The 22,179-nt window shown below is 39.0% G+C and overlaps 1 protein-coding gene across 3 annotated transcripts in view; it reads right to left on the bottom strand.

The window, feature by feature from the left end:
• The window catches only part of DBT (dihydrolipoamide branched chain transacylase E2), an 81,852-nt gene that overhangs the window by 50,655 nt on the left and 9,018 nt on the right, over positions 1–22,179 (bottom strand). For 2 of the 3 annotated variants that reach the window (XM_023547413.2, XM_010589507.3), the window contains exons 2-3: positions 20,583–20,706; positions 290–365 (exon numbers count right to left, since the gene is read on the bottom strand). In XM_023547413.2, the coding sequence (XP_023403181.1) occupies positions 290–365; positions 20,583–20,706 (200 nt within the window). Of the gene's footprint in view, positions 1–289; positions 366–20,582; positions 20,707–22,179 lie in introns of those variants that run through there. The other variant, XM_064282491.1, reaches the window with a different exon arrangement.

Below are 22,179 nucleotides of genomic sequence, written 5' to 3'. Positions count from 1 at the left end.
TAATTTAATATCCTTCAGAGGTTAATTTCTCTTTTTTAGCTGGAGGGCACAATGAAAGGATTTTTTAAAACAGGAGAAGGAAAAATAATCCTTAATAAATCACATCAGATAAAATGAATTCTATCACCAGCATACTGTCAACACAAACAGGTTCTGCTGTATCTTACTGTTTTAAGAAAGCATCACAAAGTTGTATTAAGAACTTCCTCTTTTTTATTCAAATTATTTTTACATTTATTTTTATTCAAATTATTTTTACTTTTACTTAAGAGTTTTCAAATGAACTTACCATTCTTTAACAGTTACTTCTCTAATCCCTTCTCCAATGTCTGAGAGTTTGAATTGAACAATCTGTCCTTGTAGAGCTTCAAAGGCAAAAAAGAAACAATTTTGTTATTTATTTAATATACTGTTAATAGATACTTTCATATCTAAAATTAGAAAATGCAGACTGCAGGCCAACATTGCTCCATAGAAGCACCACACCGTCTCTCCATAGCAAAGACCCAAAAAACAAAGCAGAACAGATGCAAACGTCAGTCCTGGAAGCCAAAGTGTCAAATGAAGAGTTAAAGAACTCAGCCAACCACCAAATGGAACGAGAAACTGACAGAATAGAGGGCAAGGAGCGACACGAGCAGAAGACCCCTATCAGCTAACACTCCTCATGGAGCTCCCAGAAGGAGACAAAGCACCTAGTAACCAGTGATACACACTTTCCCACCCCCCATCATCTCCATGCTTCCTGGCTGGCAATGGAGGCTCAACCAGCCAGGAAGTGCAGCATCTGTGACGCCTGGATTCACTTCCCCCACGTCAGAGATTGAGTGACAGGGAGTACTGGAAAGCAGTTTCATGAAGTTCCCAGCAGGAGACAGAGCACCCCATAACACACAATATACACTTTCCTAAGTCCCAACTTTCTCCCTCCACCCCCGGCCTCCTCTAATTCCCGCTGGCCCCAGTCTCTTGGCCCGGAGGCAACTGCTTTGGCCTCTGGCAGCTTGGATTCACCCCACCCACACTAAGTGCCATTTATCTGTTAGCTAGCCTTGCTTTTTTCCATTCATTTTGGTTTCTTCCACGTCTCACACCACCTCCACCTCCTTTCTCTCAAACACCTAGCCCAGTGTGCCATCTTTGCTTCCTTTGAAAGGCTGTGAAGCAATGCTCATCTGGGGAACCACCCCCCAGTCCGTGACACCACACTGGTGGGATCCCTGAGGCTTTTTAAAAATGTTTTGTTTTATTTTGCTTTGTTCTATTTTGTCTTACTTCTTTGTTTTCTTTTTCTTTTCATGGCTTCGGAGCCCTTCTAGCCAGTCTGCACTGCACAGCTTAGGAGCCACTCCCCTAAACTGCAGAGCCATGTAGGTGGGATCCCTGGGGGTATTCCTTTTTTTTTCCTCCCTCTTTTCTGTCTTTCTTCATTTCTCAATTCTCATCTCTCTATACTTACCTTCTTTTCCTGTCTCCTGAATGCCTGGTGCTGTGTGACATCTACAACCCCTCTACTGAGGCTATACTGCACAACCTGGGAGATTTCCCAGTTTTTGCAGTCATACCGGTGGGACTCCCGGAGGCTTTTCTTTTCTTCCAAATTTTTATCTCGTTATTTTTTTTCTTTTTCCCTTTTCCCCCTTTTTGTTTTTCTCCATTTCTCAGTTTCTTATCTCTCAGCTCCAATAGCAAGCTCACTTAGCACTCTTTTGTCTTTGTTTGTTTTTGGCTCCTGTTTATCTCTCCTCTCTCTCCTCTTACCCACTCTCATATTAGCCCCACATATCACAACCTTCCCCCTCCTTCCTGCCTACCTGCACCATGCACTGAACATCACTCTCCTGAGCAGCAGAGACATGGCCTACCGGAACCTGCCCAGCACTGATACCTGGCCCAACCTGTCAGCGCTAGTACGTGCCTCAAACAAGCCATCCCAGACCCTCCCCATCAGCTGGACCTGCGCTGCTGCACCACACGTGAGTGAATGGCCCTGTCCATTGGACGAGGAGGTGAGAAGTATCATGACCACCCAGCCCAGCCCAGTGCCGTCGAGTCGATTCCGATTCATAACGACCCATCATGACCACAGACAAGAAAAAAACAGAATGCACAGCCCACCTCCTTGGAAAAAAACAAATAAAACAAAAAAGCAGGACAAAACAAACAGATCTACAATCAACAAATGAAGAAAATAACTACTGAATATCCCAAAGACAGCAGAAAATATCAAAACGTAAAAAAAAAAATGACTGGATGGTTAAAGTAGGCATTCAAAATAAAACACTAAATGACTTTCCAGTAGAAGAAAAGGCACTACAACTACCTGATAAGGAATTCAAATCTCTGATATTCAGAGCTATCCAAAAGTTGAAGCAAGAAGCAGACAAAAATGAGGAAAAACTAGACAAATTCATGGAAAATACAGACAGAAAAATGGAAGAATTCCAGAAAATAATACAAGAGCAAAATGCCATAATAAGTTCACACCTAGAAATCATACAAGAACAATAATTAGAAATCCAAAAGATAAACAACAGTATTTCAGAAATGGACAGTGTCATAGAAGGGCTGAGGGCAGGTTTGAAATAATGGAAGACAGGTTTGGTGAAATTGAAGACAAACACTTGGTACAACTCTGAGTAAAAAACAGAAAAAAGAATGAAGAAAAATGAAGAAACCCTGAGAACTATGTGGGATACAATCAAATGCAAAAACTTGTGAGTGAGTGGAGTTCCAGAACAGGGGGAGAAAATGGAAAACACAGGGAGGATCATTGCAGAATTCCTGACAGAATACTTCTCTAATATCATGAATGACGAAAAGCTGACCATCCAAGAAGCTCAGTGAACCCCTTATAGCATAGACGCCAAAAGAAAATCACCAAGGCAAATCATAACCACACTCATTAAACCAAAGACAAAAGAAAAAATTCTGAGAGCAGCTCGAGAAAAACAAAAAGGCACATACAGAGTAGAAACAATAAGACTAAGCTGTGATTATTCGGGAGAAACCAGAGAGGCAAGAAGGCAATGGGAAGACATATATAAAACCTTGAAAGAAAAAAATTGCCAACCAAGAATAACATAGCCCGCAAAACTCTCATTCAAATATGCTGGTGAAATTAGGACATTTCCAGAGAAACAGAAATTAAGGGAATATGTAAAAAACAAACCAAACTTGCAAGAATTATTAAAGGGAGTCCTTCAGTCTGAGTACAAACAACATCAGACCACAGCCTGAATCTAGGATGCAAGGTTTTACAAGCCAGATTATCAACCTAGGAAATGAACTCTCAAGGACTCTCCAAAATGAAAAGAATTACAACAGAGAACCAGACAGGGTAATCTGTAAATGACACACAACAGCAGAACAATAAAAGAGGGAATAAACGGTATAGGTATAGAACCTTTTAATAGAGAAGAAGGCAAGGTAATACCAAGTAATAATAGACTGGTTCAAACATAGGAAGATAAGAGTAAATTTCAAGGTAACCACAAAAAAAGTTAACAAACCTACTCATCAAAATAAAGTAGAAAAACATAAAGTATCAAAAAATACAAAATCTACAAAAACAAAAGAAATCCACAAACAAAAGGAATCTAGCACAGGAGAGTAAAAGGATCAAAGAAAATGTCAGCACCACAAAAAAAAAACCACTACAAAACAAGAGCAATAAACTCACACCTATCAATAATTACCCTGAACGTAAATGGCCTAAATTTACCCATAAAGAGATAGGGACTGACAGAAGGGATTAAAAAAACAGGATCCATCAATGTGCTGTCTACAAGAAACACACCTTAGAAACAAAGATGTATATTTATGAAAAACCACAAGATGGAAAAAAATATATCAAGCAAATAACTACCAAAAAAGAGCAGGAGAGGCAATTCTAATCTCAGACAAAACAGACTTTAAAACAAGAACGAGCATAAAAGATAAAGAAGGGCACTATATAATGATTAAAGGGATGATCCACCATGAAGACTTAACTATAATAAACATCTATGTGCACCCAATGACAGGGCTCCAAAATACGTAAAAAAAAAACAAACTCTAACAGCACTGAAAAGGGAAATTGACATTTCCACAATAATTGTAGACTTCAGCACATCACTGTTGGTAAAGGACAGAACATCTAGAAAGAAACTCAACAAAGATATAAGAGAACTAAAGGGCACAATCAGCCAACCTGACCTCATACACATATATAGAACACCCCACCCAACAGCTGCAAAGTACAGATTGTTTTCCAATGCACGTGGAACGTTCTCCAGAATAGAGCATAGCTTAGGCCACAGAGCAACCCTCGACAAAATCCAAAACACTGAGATAATACAAAGGATCTTCTCTGATCACAATGCCATCAAAGTAAAAATTAACAACATGAATAAACCAAATCCAGTGCCGTCGAGTCGATTCTGACTCATAGCGGTCCCATAGGACGGAGTAGAACTGCCCCACAGAGTTTCCAAGAAGCACCTGGAGGATTCACACTGCCGACCCTTTGGTTAGCAGCTGTAGCACTTAACCACTACACCACCAGGGTTTCCAACAACATGAAGTAAAAAAAAAAAAACATGAAGAGCAAGGAAAAAATATCAATTACATGGAAACTGAATAACATCCTGCTTAAAACCACTGGATAATAGAAGATATCAGAAAAGGAATCAAAAAATTCCTACAATCAAACGAGAATGAAAATACATCATACCAAAACTTTTGGGACACAGCAAAGGCAGTGCTTAGAGGTCAATTTATAGCAATAGATGCACACATCAAAAAAGAAAGGACAAAATCAAAACATTAGGTACACAACTTGAACAAATTGAAAGAGAACAGCAAAAGAAGCCCACAGTGACCAGAAAAAAGGAAATAATAAACATCAGAGCAGAAATAAATGAAACAGAAAACAGAAAAACAATAGAAAAAATCAACAAAACCAAAAATTGGTTCTTTGAAAGGATCAACAAAATCAACAAACCAGTGGCCACACTGACAAAAGAAAAACAGGACAGGATGCAAATAACCAAAATAATAAATGAAATGGTGGATATTACAACAGACCCAACTGATATAAAAAGGATCATAACAGAGTATTACAAAAAACATTACTCCAACAAATTTGAAAACCTAGAGGAAATGGACAAATTTCTAGAAACACACTACCTACACAAACTAACATAAAATGATGTTGAAAATCTTAATAGACCAATAACAAGAGAAGAGTTTGAAAAGGTAATAAAAACACTCCCCCCAAAAAAAGCCATGGCCCAGATGGCATGACTGGAGAATTCTACCAGTCATAGAAGAGCTTATGCCAGTACTACTCAAACTATTTCAGAATGTAGAAAAGGAAGCAATACTGCCAAATTCATTTTATGAAGCCAGCATAAACCTGATACCAAAACCAGGCAAAGACACTACAAAAAAAGAAAATTATAGACCAACATCTCTCATGAATATACATGCAAAATTTCTCAACAGAATTCCAGCCAGTAGAATTAAGCATCATATCAAAAAACTAATATACCACAACCAAGTAGGATTCATACTAGCTATGCAAGGGTGGTTCAACATTAGAAAATCAATCAATGTAATCCACCACATAAATAAAAGGAAAGAAAAGAATCATATGATCATCTCAATTCACGCAGAAAAGGCATTTAACAAAGTCCACCCACTCCTGATAAAAACTCTCAATAAAATAGGAACAGAAGGGGAATTTCTCCACATAGTAAAGAGCATCTATGCAAAACCAATCGCTAACAATCTTCTTAACAGAGAGAGGCTGAAAACATTCCCCTTGAGAACAAGACGAGGATGCCCTTTATCACCACTCCTATTCAACATTGTGCTGGAAGTTCTAGTTAGAGCACTAAGGCAAGAAAAAGAAAGGGCATCCAAATTGTTAATAAAGTTAAACTGCCCCTATTTGCAGATGATATCATACTATACATAGAAAACCCAAAAGACTCCATGAAAGAACAGCTGAAACTCATAGAAAGATTCAGTGGAGTACACGATACAAGATAAACATACAAAAATTAGTTGAATTCCTATACACCAATAAAGAGAACAACGGAAAGAAAATCACAAATACAATACCATAGCCCCTAAAAAAATAAAATACCTAGGAATAAATCTAACCAGGGATGTACAGGACCTATACAAAAAAAACTGCAAAACACTACCGCAAGAAACCAAAAGAGATCTACAAAAATGGAAAAAACATACCATGCTCACGGATTGGTAGACTCAACATTGTAAAAACGACAATTCTACCCAAAGCAATTTACAAATACAGTGCAATCCCAATCCAAATACCAACAACATTCTTTACAGAGATGGAAAAACTTATCACTAATGTTATATGGAAAGGGAAGAAACCCCAGATAAGTAAAGCACACTGAAGAAGAAGAACAAAGTAGGAAGACTCATACTACCTGACCTCAGAACAGCTATGGTAGTCAAAGCAGCCTGATACCGGAACAACAACAGATACATTGACCAATGGAGTGGAATTGAGAACCCAAATGTAAATCCATCCACCTATGGTCACCTGATCTTTGACAAGGGCTCAAAGTCCATCAAATGGGGAAAAGACAGTCTTCTTAACAAATAGCGCTGGCAAAACTGGATGCCCATCTACAAAAAAATAAAACAGGACTCATACGTCATACCATATACAAAAACTAACTCAAAATGGATCAAAGACCTAAATATAAAGCCAAAAACCATGAAGTTCATAGACTAAAAAAAATAGAATCAAAACTAGAGACCCTAATACACCGCATTAACAAGATACGAACCTCAACCAGGAACACACAAACTCCAGAAGATAAGCTAGATAACTGGGATGTTCTAAAAATTAAACACACTCCTCAAAAGACTTCACTAGGAGGCGGGGCCAAGATGGCTGACTACGTAGAAGCTACCTCGGATCCCTCTTGCAACAAAGACTCGGAAAAACAAGTGAATCGATCACATACATGACAATCTACGAACCCTGACCATCAAACACAGATCTAAAGAGTTGACCTGAGTGACAGAGACTGAGAACAAACAACAACGGTGAAGCAGCGACTGCTTTCAGAGCCTGGAGCCAGCATCCCAGTCAGGAAACCTTGGCGCCGGGCTTTGGACTGGGCGCAGGGGAGTTCAGCACGGCATCCTGTGAGAGCACAAACAGGGGGCACAGCCCTAGCCCCCTGAATTGACGTCGGGGGAAACCCAGTCAGTGCACGCAGGCAGCGCAGGGACGCAGCTAACAGGAGGAGAAGTCACTGGGAGGCAGTGACTGGTTTTAGAGCCTGGAGTGCGGCGTCCCAGCCCGGGAACCTTGGCGCTGGGCTTTGGACTGGGAGGAGAGGAACTAACCGCGGCTTCTGAGACAGCGCAAGCACGGGACTCGGCCTGACCCTCAGGGGCATTCTCTACCCAGCCAGCGCACACAGGCAACGCACCCCTCGGGAATCTCAGATAAAACAGTCATCCCAAGCAAGATAAGTAACTTTGTCTATATTCCGGGGTGCTACTCTCTCCTATTTATCTGAACCCTCCCCTCCCCCCCTTCCCAGGCAGCTTCATTAACATTGGAATTTCCTGAGCCAGAGAGTGAAATGCTCTGCGGTTTTTCTTTCTTTTCCTTTTTTTTTAGTCTTTTCCTAACCCATTGTCCTGGCCTGATAGAAGCAGCTACAAAAAACCCAGGGACCAAACATCCTTCCCTAATTGGACTAAAAACACAGAATCAGCTCCAGCCAGGTATATGTGAGCCACAGTCTTGGGCTTTCATCCCTACAGGGAACAAGGTGGCTGTTATAATGCAAAGGCAATTCTGATAGGGATCTGACTGTAAATGTTTCAGCAGATTACTGGAAAGACAAGTTTCTCAGGTCTGATATCTCTGCTCATTCAACAGAGCCCTCACTGACCCACAACAGGGAACTGAGGGCTGAAACTCCCCCCAGACCAGCTAGCCTCCTGCCTTAGGGGTCTAAGGAGGGTGAAACCTACCAATCGGTAGAGGTACTTGCACTGGGGGCCTAAGGTACAGCTGCAAAGCCCACCCACCAAAGTGCTTTAGGAATAGAGACACACCTACCTCACTGGCACTTGGGGGAAGCCTGTCAGCATCCTGCTCCCCCTGGAGTGTGAACCCCTGCTGCTACTAGAATCTGGGGCACACAACTATCACCACTACTTCTCGAGGTGGATAGGTGACAGCCTGTACCACACACTTGATGACCCCAAATCAGATTCTACTCAAGAATAGTGAATGGACTCTTAGGCTTATATATCTGGTATCAGCCCAAACCAGCTGGTAATAGGACATAAGTGAGTCAAGGGCTACAACAATCAAAGACAGCGCAATCTAGTAGCCCATCTACGTATATTGAAAGAAAACAAAACAAGATAAGACTCAGTGAGCAAATATAGAATAAATCACTACAATATCTTAGTGATAGCTCGGAGACAGCAGTCGATATCAAACCACGTAAAGAAGCAGACCATGATTGCTTCTACAACTTCCCAAACTAAAGAATCAAAATCTTTCCCAAATGAAGACACAATCCTGGAATGGCCAGATACAGAATATAAAAAAAACTAATTTACAGAATGCTTCAAGACATCAGGGATGACCGCAGAAATGAAATAAGGCAATCTACAGAAAAAGCCAAGGAACACACTGATAAAACAGTTGAAGAACTCAAAAAGATTATTCAAGAACATAGTGGAAAAACTAATAAGTTGCAAGAATCCATAGAGACACAGCATTCAGAAATCCAAAAGATTAACAATAAAATTACAGAATTAGACAACGCAATAGGAAGTCAGAGGAGCAGACTCGAGCAATTAGAATGCAGACTGGGAAATCTGGAGGACCAGGGAATTGATACCAATATAGCTGAAAAAAAATCAGATAAAAGAATTAAAAAAAATGAAGAAACCCTAAGAATCATGTGGGACTCTATCAAGAAGAATAACGTGCCTGTGATTGGAGTCCCAGAACAGGGTGGGATAACAGAAAACACAGAGAGAATAGTTGCAGATCTGTTGGCAGAAAACTTCCCCGACATCATGAAAGACAAAAGGATATCTATCCAAGATGCTCATCGAAGCCCATTTAACATTGATCCAAAAAGAAAATCACCAAGACATATTATCATCAAACTTGCCAAAACCAAAGATAAAGAGAAAATTTTAAAACCAGCCAGGGATAAAAGAAAGGTCTCCTACAAAGGACAATCAATAAATTCAGACTACTCAGCAGAAACCATGCAGTCAAGAAGGCAATGGAATGACATATATAGAGCACTGAAGGAGAAAAACTGCCAGCCAAGTATCATATATCCAGCAAAACTCTCTCTCAAATATGAAGGCGAAATTAAGACATTTACAGATAAACACAAGCTTAGAGAATTTGCAAAAACCAAACCAAAGCTACAAGAAATACTAAAGGAAATTATTTGGTCAGAAAACCAATATTATCAACACAACACAAGGTCACAGAACAGAGCATCCTGGTTTCAATTCAAACAGAGAAATCACAAAAACAAATTAAGATTAAAAAAAAAAAAAAAAACCTCTCAAAACAGGGAATCATTGAAGTCAATATGTAAAGGATCACAATAATCAAAAAGAGGGACTAAATACAGGTGGCATAGAACTGCCATATGGAGAGGGATACAAGGCGATATAGGACAATACAAGTTAGGTTTTTACTTAGAAAAATAGCGGTAAATACTAAGGTAACCACAAAGAGGTATAACAACTCCATAACTCAAAATAAAAATCAAGAAAAACATAACAACTCAGCAAACATAAAGTCAAATACTATGAAAATGAGGAACACACAATTTACAAAGAAAAACGTCTCAGCACAAAAAAGTAAGTGGAAAAATGAAATTGTCAACAACACACACAAAAAGGCATCAAAATGACAGCACCGAACACATACTTATCTATAATTACGCTGAATGTAAATGGACTAAACGCACCAATAAAGAGACGGAGAGTCTCAGACTGGATAAAGAGACACGATCCGTCTATATGCTGCCTACAAGAGACACACCTTAGACTTAGAGACACAAACTAAAACTCAAAGGAAGGAAAAAAAATATATCAGGCAAACAATAAGCAAAAAAGAGCAGGAGTAGCGATATTAATTTCTGACAAAATAGACTTTAAAGTTAAATCCACCACAAAGGATAAAGAAGGACACTACATAATGATAAAAGGGACAATTGGCCAGGAATATATAACCATATTAAATATTTATGCACCCAATGACAGGGCTGCAAGATACATAAAACAAACTTTAACAGAACTGAAAAGTGAGATAGACACCTCCACAATTATAGTAGGAGACTTCAACACACCACTTTCGGAGAAGGACAGGACTTCCAGTAAGAAGCTCAATAGAGACACGGAAGACCTAATTGCTACAATCAACCAACTTGACCTCATTGACTTATACAGAACACTCCACCCAACTGCTGCAAAGTATACTTTTTTTCCTAGCGCACATGGAACATTCTCCAGAATAGACCACGTATTAGGTCATAAAACAAACCTTTGCAGAATCCAAAACATCGAAATATTACAAAGCATCTTCTCAGACCACAAGGCCATAAAAGTGGAAATCAATAACAGAAAAATTAGGGAAAAGAAATCAAATACTTGGAAACTGAACAATACCCTGCTCAAAAAAGACTGGGTTATAGAAGACATCGAGGAGGGCATAAAGAAATTCATAGAATGCAACGAGAATGAAAACACTTCCTATCAAAACCTCTGGGACACAGCAAAAGCAGTGCTCAGAGGTCAATGTATATCGATAAACACACACATACATAAAGAAAGAGGCAAAATCAGAGAACTCTCCCTACAACTTGAACAAATAGAAAGTGAGCAACAAAAGAATCCATCAGGCATCAGAAGAAAACAAATGATAAAAATTAGAACTGAACTAAATGAATTAGAGAACAGGAAAACAATTGAAAGAATTAACAAAGCCAAAAGCTGGTTCTTTGAAAAAATTGACAAAATTGATAAACCATTGGCCAGACTGACTAAAGAAATACAGGAAAGGAAACAAATAACCCGAATAAGAAACAAGATGGGCCACATCACAACAGATCCAGCTGAAATTAAAAGAATCATATCAGATTATTTAGAAAAATTGTACTATAACAAATTTGCAAGCCTAGAAGAAATGGATGAATTCCTAGAAAAACACTACCTACCTAAACTACCACAATCAGAAGTAGAACAACTAAATAGATCCATAACAAAAAAGAGAGATTGAAACGGTAATCAAAAAACTCCCAACAAAAAAAAGCCCTGGCCCGGATGGCTTTACTGCAGAGTTCTACCAAACTTTCAGAGAAGAGTTAACACCACTACTACTAAAGCTATTTCAGAGCATAGAAAATGATGGAATACTACCTAACTCATTCTATGAAGCCACCATATCCCTGATACCAAAACCAGGTAAAGAAACCACAAAAAAAGAAAATTACAGACCTATATCCCTCATGAACATAGATGCAAAAATCCTCAACAAAATTCTAGCCAATAGAATTCAACAACATATCAAACAAATAATCCACCACAACCAAGTGGGATTTATACCAGGTATGCAAGGCTGGTTTAATATTAGAAAAAATGTTAATGTAATCCACCATATAAATAAAACAAAAGACAAAAACCACATGATCTTATCAATTGATGCAGAAAAGGCATTTGACAAAGTCCAACACCCGTTTATGATAAAAATTCTCAGCAAAATAGGAATTGAAGAAAAATTCCTCAACATGATAAAGGGTATCTATACAAAGCCAACAGCCAACATCACTCTAAATGGAGAGAGCCTGAAACCATTTCCCTTGAGAACGGGAACCAGACAAGGATGCCCTTTATCACCGCTCTTATTCAACATTGTGCTAGAGGTCCTAGCCAGAGCAATTAGGCTAGACAAAGAAATAAAGGGCATCCGGATTGGCAAGGAAGAAGTAAAATTATCTCTATTTGCAGATGACATGATCTTACACACAGAAAACCCTAAAGATATCCTCCAGAAAACTACTGAAACTAATAGAAGAGTTTGGCAGAGTCTCAGGTTATAAGATAAACATACAAAAATCACTTGGATTCCTCTACATCAACAAAAAGAACATTGAAGAGGAAATAACCAAATCAATACCATTCACAGTAGCCCCCAAGAAGATAAATTAAAAAAATAAGATAAACATACAAAAATCACTTGGATTCCTCTACATCAACAAAAAGAACATTGAAGAGGAAATAACCAAATCAATACCATTCACAGTAGCCCCCAAGAAGATAAATACTTAGGAATAAATCGTAACCAAAGATGTAAAAGACCTATATAAAGAAAACTACAAAGTACTACTACAAGAAACTAAAAAGGACCTACTTAAGTGGAAAAACATACCTTGCTCATGGATAGGAAGACTTAACATAGTAAAAATGTCTATTCTACCAAAAGCCATTTATACATACAATGCAATTCCGATCCAAATTCCAATGTCATTTTTTAATGTGATGGAGAAACAAATCACCAACTTCATATGGAAGGGGAAGAAGCCTCGGATAAGTAAAGCATTACTGAAAAAGAAGAAGAAAGTGGGAGGCCTCACTCTACCTGATTTTAGAACCTATTATACAGCCACAGTAGTCAAAACAGCCTGGTACTGGTACAACAACGGGCACATAGACCAATGGAACAGAATTGAGAACCCAGATATAAATCCATCCATGGATGAGCAGCTGATATTTGACAAAGGCCCAGTGTCAGTTAATTGGGGAAAAGATAGTCTTTTTAACAAATGGTGCTGGCATAACTGGATATCCATTCGTAAAAAAATGAAAAAGGACCCATACCTCACACCATGCACAAAAACTAACTCCAAGTGGATCAAAGACCTAAACATAAAGACTAAAACGATAAAGATCATGGAAGAAAAAATAGGGACAACCTTAGGAGCCCTAATACAAGGCATAAACAGAATGCAAAACATTACCAAAAATGATGAAGAGAAACCAGATAACTGGGAGCTCCTAAAAATCAAACACTTATGCTCATCTAAAGACTTCACCAAAAGAGTAAAAAGACCACCTACAGACTGGGAAACAATTTTCAGCTATGACATCTCCAACCAGCGCCTGATCTCTAAAATCTGTATGATTCTGTTAAAACTCAACCACAAAAAGACAAACAACCCAATCAAGAAGTGGGCAAAGGATATGAACACGCACTTCACTAAAGAAGATATTCAGGCAGCTAACAGATACATGAGAAAATGCTCTGGATCATTAGCCATTAGAGAAATGCAAATTAAAACTATGATGAGATTCCAACTCATTCCAACAAGGTTGGCATTAATCCAAAAAACACAAAATAATAAATGTTGGAGAGGCTGTGGAGAGATTGGAACTCTTATACACTGCTGGTGGGAATGTAAAATGGTACAACCACTTTGGAAATCTATCTGGCGTTTTCTTAAACAGTTAGAAATAGAACTACCATACAACCCAGAAATCCCACTCCTCGGAATATACCCTAGAGAAATAAGAGCCTTCACACAAACAGATGTAAGCACACCCATGTTTATTGCAGCTCTGTTTACAACAGCAAAAAGCTGGAAGCAACCAAGGTGTCCATCAACGGATGAATGGTTAAATAAATTGTGATATATTCACACAAGGGAATACTATGCATCGATAAAGAACAGTGACGAACCTGTGAACCATTTCATAACATGGAGGAACCTGGAAGGCATGATGCTGAGCGAAATTAGTCAGAGGCAAAAGGACAAATATTGTATAAGACCACTATTATAAGATCTTGAGAAACACTATCAACTGAGAAAAACACATACTTTTGTGGTTACACAGCGGGGGGGAGGGAGGGTGGGAGAGGGTTATTTACTGATTAGTTAGTAGATAAGAACTACTTTAGGTGAAGGGATGGACAATACTCAATACAATGAAGGTCAGCTCAACTGGACTGGACCAAAAGCAAAGAAGTTTCCGGGATAAACTGAATGCTTCAAAGGTCAGCGGAGTAAGGGTAGGGGTTTGGGGACTATGGCTTAAGGCGACTTCTAACTCAATTGGCAAAATAATTCTATTGTGAAAACATTCTGCATCCCACTTTGAAATGTGGCGTCTGGGGTCTTAAATGCTAACAAGCGGCCATCTAAGATGCATCAATTGGTCTCAACCCACCTGGATCAAAAGAGAATGAAGAACACCAAGGTCACACGATAAGTATGAGCCCAAGAGACAGAAAGGGCCACATGAACCAGAGACTTACATCATCCTGAGATCAGAAGAACTAGATGGTGCCCGGCCACAACCGATGACTGCCCTGACAGGGAGCACAACAGAGAACCCCTGAGGGAGCAGGAGAGCAGTGGGATGCAGACCCCAAACTCTCATAAAAAGACCATACTTCATGGTCTGACTGAGACTAGAGGAATCCCGGCAGTCATGGTCCCCAAACCTGTTGTTGGCCCAGGACAGGAACCATTCCTGAAGACAACCCATCAGACATGGAAGGGACTGGACAATGGGTTGGAGAGAGATGCTGATGAAGAGTGAGCTACTTGTATCAGGTGGACACTTGAGACTCTGTTGGCATTTCCTGTCTGGAGGGGAGATAGGAGGGTAGAGACGGTTAGAAACTGGCAAAATTGTCACGAAAGGAGAGACTGGAAGGGCTGACTCATTAGGGGGAGAGTAAGTGGGAGTATGGAGTAAGGTGTATATAAGCTTATATGTGACAGACTGACTTGATTTGTAAATGTTCACTTAAAGCTCAATAAAAATTTTTTAAAAAAAAAAAGACCACTAAAAGAATAAAAAGAGAACCTACAGACTGGGAAGAAGTTTCTGGCTATGGCAAATCAGACAAAGGTCTAATCTCTAAAATCTACAAGAAAATCCAACACCTCCACAACGAAAAAACAAACAATCCAATTAAAAAAGGGCAAAGGAAACAAACAGACACTTCACCAAAGAAGATATTCAACCGGCCAATAGACACATGAGGAAATGCTCGAGATCACTAACCATTAGAGAAATGCAAATCAAAACCACAAAGAGATACCATCTCATCCAGGTATCACTGGCACAAATTGAAAAAACAGGAAATAACAAATATTGGAGAGGTTGCAGGGAGATCGGAACTCTTACGCACTGCTGGTGGGAATGCAAAACGATACATCCATTTTGGAAAATGATATGGCGCTTCTTTAGAAAGCTAGAAATAGAAATATCATATGATCCAGCAATCCTACTTCTAGGAATATATCCTAGAGAAATAAGAGTCGTCACATGAATAGACACATGCACGCCCATGTTCATTGCAGCATTGTTCACAGTGGCAAAAAGATGGAAAAACCTAGATGCCCATCGACAGATGAATGGATAAACGAACTGTGGTACACACAGACAACTGAGTATTACGCAACGATAAAGAACAATGATGAATCTGTGAAACATCTCATAACATGGATGAATCTGGAGGACATTATGCTGAGTGAAATAAGTCAATTACAAAAGGACAAATATTGTATGAGACCATTACTTTAAAAACTCATGAGAAGGTTTACACACAACAAGAAACAATCTTTGATGGTTATGAGGGAGGAGAGGGGTGGGGACAGAAAAACACTAAATAAGCAATAGATAAGTGGTAACTTGGGTGAATGGTAAGGCAATACACAATACTGGGGAAGCCAGCACAACTTGTATAAGGCAAGGACATGGAAGCTCCATAGACACATCCAAACTCCCTGAAGGACCGAATTGCTGGGCTGAGGATTGTGGGTACCATGGTCTTGGGGAACATCTAGCTCAATTGGCATAACATAGTTTATAAAGAAAATGTTCTACAATCTACTTTGGTGAGTAGCACCTGCGGTCTTAAAAGCCTGTGGGTGGCCATCTAGGATATTCCACTGGTCTCACCCGTTCTGGAGCAAGAAAGAACAAAGAAAACTAAAGGTACAAGGGAAGGATTAGTGCAAAGTACTAATGGATCACATCTACCACAGCCTCCACCAGACTGAGTCCAGTACAACTAGATGGTGCCCGTCTACCACCACTGACTGCGCTAACAAGGATCAGAAGAGAGGGTCCTGGACAGAGCTGGAGAAAAATGTAGAACAAAACCGTAACTCAAAAAGAAAGACCAGACTTGCTGGCCTGATAGAGACTGGAGAAACCCTGAGAGTATGGACCCCGGACACCCTTTCAGCTCAGTAACAAAGTCACTCCTGAAGTTCACCCTTAGGCCAAAGATTGGACAGGCCCATAAAACAAAACGAGACTAAAGGGGCACACCACCCCAGGGGCAAGGACTAGAAGGCAGGAGAGATCAGGAAAGCTGACAATAGTGAACCCAAGGTAGAGAAGGGAGAGGGTTGATATGCCGTGGGGTTGTTAACCAATGTCATAGAACAATGTGTGTACTGACTGTTTAACGAGAAACTAGTTTGTTTCGTAAACCTTCGTCTAAAGTGCAATAAAAAAATTTTTTTAAATAAAATTAGAAAATGTTCTTGAGCATAGGCAGAAATTATTCCATTGTTCAGATACAAAAATAGCATAATTCTCAAGAGTATTTAAAAAAAACCTATTGCCGTTGAGTTGATTCCGACTCACAGTGACCCTACAGGACAGAGTAGAACTGCCCCATAGAGTTTCCAAGAAGCTCCTGGTGGATTCAAACCGCCAACCTTTTGGTTAGCCACCATAGCTCTTAACTACGTCATCACCAGGATTTCCTCTTCAAAGTATAACCATCAAAAATTTAAATTTTAGGGGTCTTATGAAAAAATGGGAGAAAAATTTTTAAGAAAGAAGTAGAGGAAAAGGAGTCTTTAAAAAAGAATAAGGGGTAGCCAGAGAAAATATGTGTTGTCTAAGTACTTCTCCACATCTTCTAATTTATTTAATCCACTCAAGTGTAAGGATCTTTGTTTTGTTCACTGATACATCCCAAGCAAATAGAGCAGTCCTTAGGCATATACTAGTAGGTGATCAACAAATATTTGTTGTTGAATGAATTCTCACAACAATCCAATGACATAGATACTATGATTACTCTTATTATCCAGATGATTACACAGAAATTAAGTAACTTGTCAAAGTTACATGGCTAGTAATTAGTAGACCAGAAACCCAAGTAGCCTGGAATCAGCACAGCCAAGAACTCAAGACTCATGATAAATGTTTAGAGGATGGAGGAGGAAGTTGGGAATTTCTGAATTTCTCCCCTCAGTTATCTCTAGGAAGTAAAAATAAAAGATCAACTTTTAAAAATAGAAATTTCTAAAAGTAGTGAAGGTAAGGTTTACAAAGGTTGTTGTGGAGGATGACATAAAAGGCGTAGAAGACAGAGCTCAAGGGTGAGGCCTTCCAGCAAATCTGCTTTTTTTCAATACAAGCACAGATAACGTATCTATCAAAAGCTTAATGATATAACAGAAGTCCTGCATTCTTTATCATAGCTCTGAATAGGTCGTCAGATTTCCAAACAGATCATCAGAAAAAAAAATTTTAGTGCCCTTTCCAAATCTAATACTTAAGGTGTCAAGTTGTTTACAAAAACCAAAAAACCAAATGAGTTACCATCAAGTTGATTGCAACTCATAGCAACCCTATAGGACAGAGTAGAACTGCCCCACAGAGGTTCCAAGGAGCAGCTGGTGGACCTGAACTGCTGACTATTTTGTTAGTAGCTGTAGCACTTAACCACTATGCCACCAGGGAAGGTCTTTACAGAGGTTAGACAAAGCCAATGGCCTCTTGTCAAGTAACAGGTTTCTAGAGAGCTGTTCCTAAATATTTGGGGAAAAGGTACTTAAATGGTAAAAGCCACGGGACTTTCTATTTAGAAGCACCTCATGCTGGTTTCATCACAACCTTAAGGTAACAGATCAAGTAACTCACCCAACAAACAATGTTGGGCCAGTCAGAACAAGACCAGGGGCAGGCTGTGGAACAGACCATCAATCACTCATACGCAAGTTTAAGTTGAAGCTGAAGGAAACTAAAACAAGTCCATGAAAGCCAAAGTAATAACCTTGAGTATATCCCACCTGAATTTAGAGATTATCTCAAAAATAGATTTGATGCACTGAACACTAAAGACTGAAGATCAGATGAGTTGTAGGGTGACATCAAGGATATTACACACAAATAAATCAAAGTCATTAGAAGACAGGAAAGAAAGAAAAGACCAAAATGGATGTCAGAAGAGACTCTGAAACTTGCTCCTGAATGCAGCGTAAAAAAGCAAATGGAAGAAATGATGAAGTAAAAGAGCTGAACAGATTTCCAAGGGTGGCCCAAGAAGACACAGTAAAGTATTAAATAAATTGTACAAAGATCTGGAGTTAGAAAACCTAAAGGGAAGAACATGCTTGGCATTTTTCAAGCTGAAAGAACTGAAGAAAAAATTCAAACCACAAACTGCAATATTGAAGGATTCTATGGACAAAAAATTGAACACTGCAGGAAACATCAAAAGAAGATGGAAGGAATACAAGAGTCACAGTACCAAAAAGAACTGAATGACGCTCAGCCATTTCAGGAGGTAGCATATGATCAAGAACTGATGGTACTGAAGGAAGAAGTCCAAGCTGCACTGAAGGCACTGGCGAGAAACAGACTCCAGGAATTGACAGACTACCAACTGAGATGTTTCAACAAATGGATGCAGTGCTAGAAGCATCCACTTGTTTATGCCAAGAAATTTGGAAGACAGCTACCTGGCCAACTGACTGGAAGAGATACGTATTTGTGCCTGTTCCGAAGAAAAGTCATCTAATAAAATGTGGAAATTATTGAGTAATACCATTAATATCACATGCAAGCTTAATTTTGCTAAAGATAATTCAAAAGCAGTTGCAACAATACATCAACAGGGAACTGCCAGAAATTCAAGCCAGACTTATAAGAGGGTATGGAATGAGGGATATCATTGCTGATGTCAGATGGATCTTGGCTGAAAGCAAGAGAATACCAGAAAGATGTTCAGCTGTGTTTTATTAACTATGCAAAGACATTCGACTGTATGGATCATAACAAATTATGGACAACATTCCAAAGAACAGAAATTCCAGAACACTTAATTGTGCTCATGAGTAGCCTGTACACAGACCAAGCAGTAGTCATTCTAACAGAAAAAGGGGATACTGCATCGTTTAAAACCAGGAAAGGTGTATGTCATGGTTATATCCTTTCACCATATTTATTCAATCTGTATGCTGAGCAAATAATTCGAGAAGGTGGACTATATAAAGAAGAATGTGCCATCAGGATTGGAGGAAGATTCAACACCAACCTGCGATATGCAGATGATACAACCTTGCTTGCTCAAAGTGAAGAAGACTTAAAGCACTTACTGATGGAGATCAAAGATTACAGCCTTCAGTACAGATTACACCTCAACATAAAAAAAACAAAAATCCTCACAACTGAACCAATAAGCAACATCATGATAAATGGAGAAAAGATCGAAGTTGTCAAGGGTTTTACTTTGAATTCACCATCAACACCACTGGAAGCAGCAGTCAAGAAATCAAACAACGAATCACATTGGGCAAATCTGCTGCAAAAGAGCTCTTCGAAGTGTTAAAGGCAAAGATATCACTTTAAGGACTAAGGTGTGCCTGACCCAAGCCATGATATTCTCAATCGCCTCATATGCATGAGAAAGCTGGACAACAAATAAGGAAAACCAAGGAAGAATTGATGCCCTTGAATTATGGTGTAAGTGAAGAATATTGAACACACCATGGACTGCCAAAAGAATGAACAAACGTGTATGGAAAGAAGTACAGCCAGAAAGAAATGGCAAGATTTCATCTTATGCACTTTGGACACGCTATCAGGAGGGACCTATCCCTGGACAAAGATATCATGCTTGGTAAAGTAGAGGGTCAGCAAAAAAAGCAGAAGACCTTCAATGACATGGACTGACACAGTCGCTACAACGATGGGCTCAAACACATCCAGGATTTTGAGGATGGTGCAGAAAAGGGCAGTGTTTCACTCTGATGTGCATAGGGTTGCTGTGAGTCAGAACCAACTTGACAGCACCTAACAACAGCAATAATAGGTTGGTTTCATCCCACTATCTTAATATGACAGATCAAGTGCCTCGGCCAATAAACAATACTGTATGAAACAAATGAGTACAGGGACACGAAAATGCTTTTATTAAGTCAACAAACAATTTATCTTGACTGAGAAAACTATCTCAATACTGACTACTGCACTTAGATGAGTAAAAAAAGATGGCCCAAGACAACCCATCCACAATATTACAAAAATACAAGGATTATTAAGGGAAAGTATGTGGGAAAGGGGTGAGGAAAAGAAAGCATGCAAAATGAAAATGAATAGATGCAGGGAAAAGGGTAAAAATAAAGAGCTAGCTTCCTTCCCTGACTCTTAAATCCATTACTAAAAAAAAAGTACTTAATAAGATAAAATACAACATTATTTTACATATGCCATTTTGAAATTACACTTACCAGCAGTTGTTTTCAGCAACCGATGTGGATGACTATACTTGAATGAAGGATGACCGATGAAACACACATATTTTGGCTTCAAAACATGAATGCTACCATATGTTTGAAAATAACGAACACAAATCTAGAGATGAAAAAACAAAAGAGTAAAAAATTTCATAAATGATCTTTTATATTTTATATGTTGAATTTCAAGTCTATCCTAAAGGCAGTACAACCCTTACCATAATACAAACAATATGAAATTATCTAGGCTAAAGCCAGAATACAGGGCAACAGTGACAAGGAAGTTATGAAGATTGGTTCTTAAGTATTTCTGTTCAAGAAATCAAAAGAACTCAAACGCTACTGCAGGAAGAGGGACACAACAGAAAAGTTCAATATGACATGATAAATCAATCAGGGGTCAAATCCTGGGGCCCTAAACCAAAAAGCCAAACCAGTAGCTTTTGAGTCGATTCTGACTCATGGTGATCCCAACTGTTGCAGAGCAGAGCTGTACTGCATAGGCTGTGCAAGGCTGTGACGTTTCTGAGGCAGACCCCTAGGCCTTTCTTCCAAGGCACCTCTCAGCGGATTCTAACCACCAACCTTCTAGTTAGTAGTCAAGCACTCAGCCCTTTGCACCACCCAGGGACTCCCAGAGGAATGTAAATAACAACATAAAAATACTATCTTAATAATTTACAGGAGTCCCTGACTTATGATGTATTTGAGTTACAATGAGCCACACTTATGACCTGTTTTTTTTTCTGTATATCTTATCATTAGTAACATGTGTTACATACAATGTTGCAGCAAATTTGCTGATGTTATTATTCTCATGCCAACCCCCCAAAAAAATAAAGATCAGATTTACAAACATACTGATAATAAAAGGCAATAATATGAAAGCTAAAAAAAAAATGAGGTATTCAACTTATATTCGAACTAATTTACTACAGAGTCATCAGAACAGAACACCACTGTAAGTCTGGGGCTACCTGTACTTAGATAAGAGACCTCTTGTTGCTTGTAACTTTTTATAACAGATCAAATAAAGACTATTTTTTAAAAGAGGCCCCAGAGAAGTAAAGCATTACTAAAAAAGAAGAAAAAAGTGGGAGGCCTCACGCTACCTGACTTTAGAACCTATCATACTGCCACAGTAGTCAAAACAGCCAGGTACTGGTACAACAACAGATACATAGACAAATGGAACAGAATTGAGAATCCAGACATAAATCCACCCACACATGAGCAGCTGATATATTTGACAAAGGCCCAAAGTCTGTTAAATGGAGAAAAGACAGTCTCTTTAACAAATGGCACTGGCGTAACTGGATATCCATCTGCAAAACAAATGAAACAAGACCCATAACTCACACTATGCACAAAAACTAACTCAAAATGGATCAGAGATCTAAATATCAAATCTAAAACAATAAAGAACATGGAAGAAAAAATAGGGACAATGCTAGGAGCCCTAATACATGGCAAAAGCAGAATACAAAACATTACTAACAATGTACAAACAGCAGAAGAGAAACTAGATAACTAGGAACTCCTAAAAATCAAACACCTATGCTCATCCAAAGACTTCACCAAAAGAGGAGAA

This window comes from Loxodonta africana, chromosome 3, assembly GCF_030014295.1.
Source record: "Loxodonta africana isolate mLoxAfr1 chromosome 3, mLoxAfr1.hap2, whole genome shotgun sequence".
NCBI lineage: Eukaryota > Metazoa > Chordata > Mammalia > Proboscidea > Elephantidae > Loxodonta > Loxodonta africana.
This window is presented reverse-complemented; position numbering and strand designations above follow the sequence as displayed.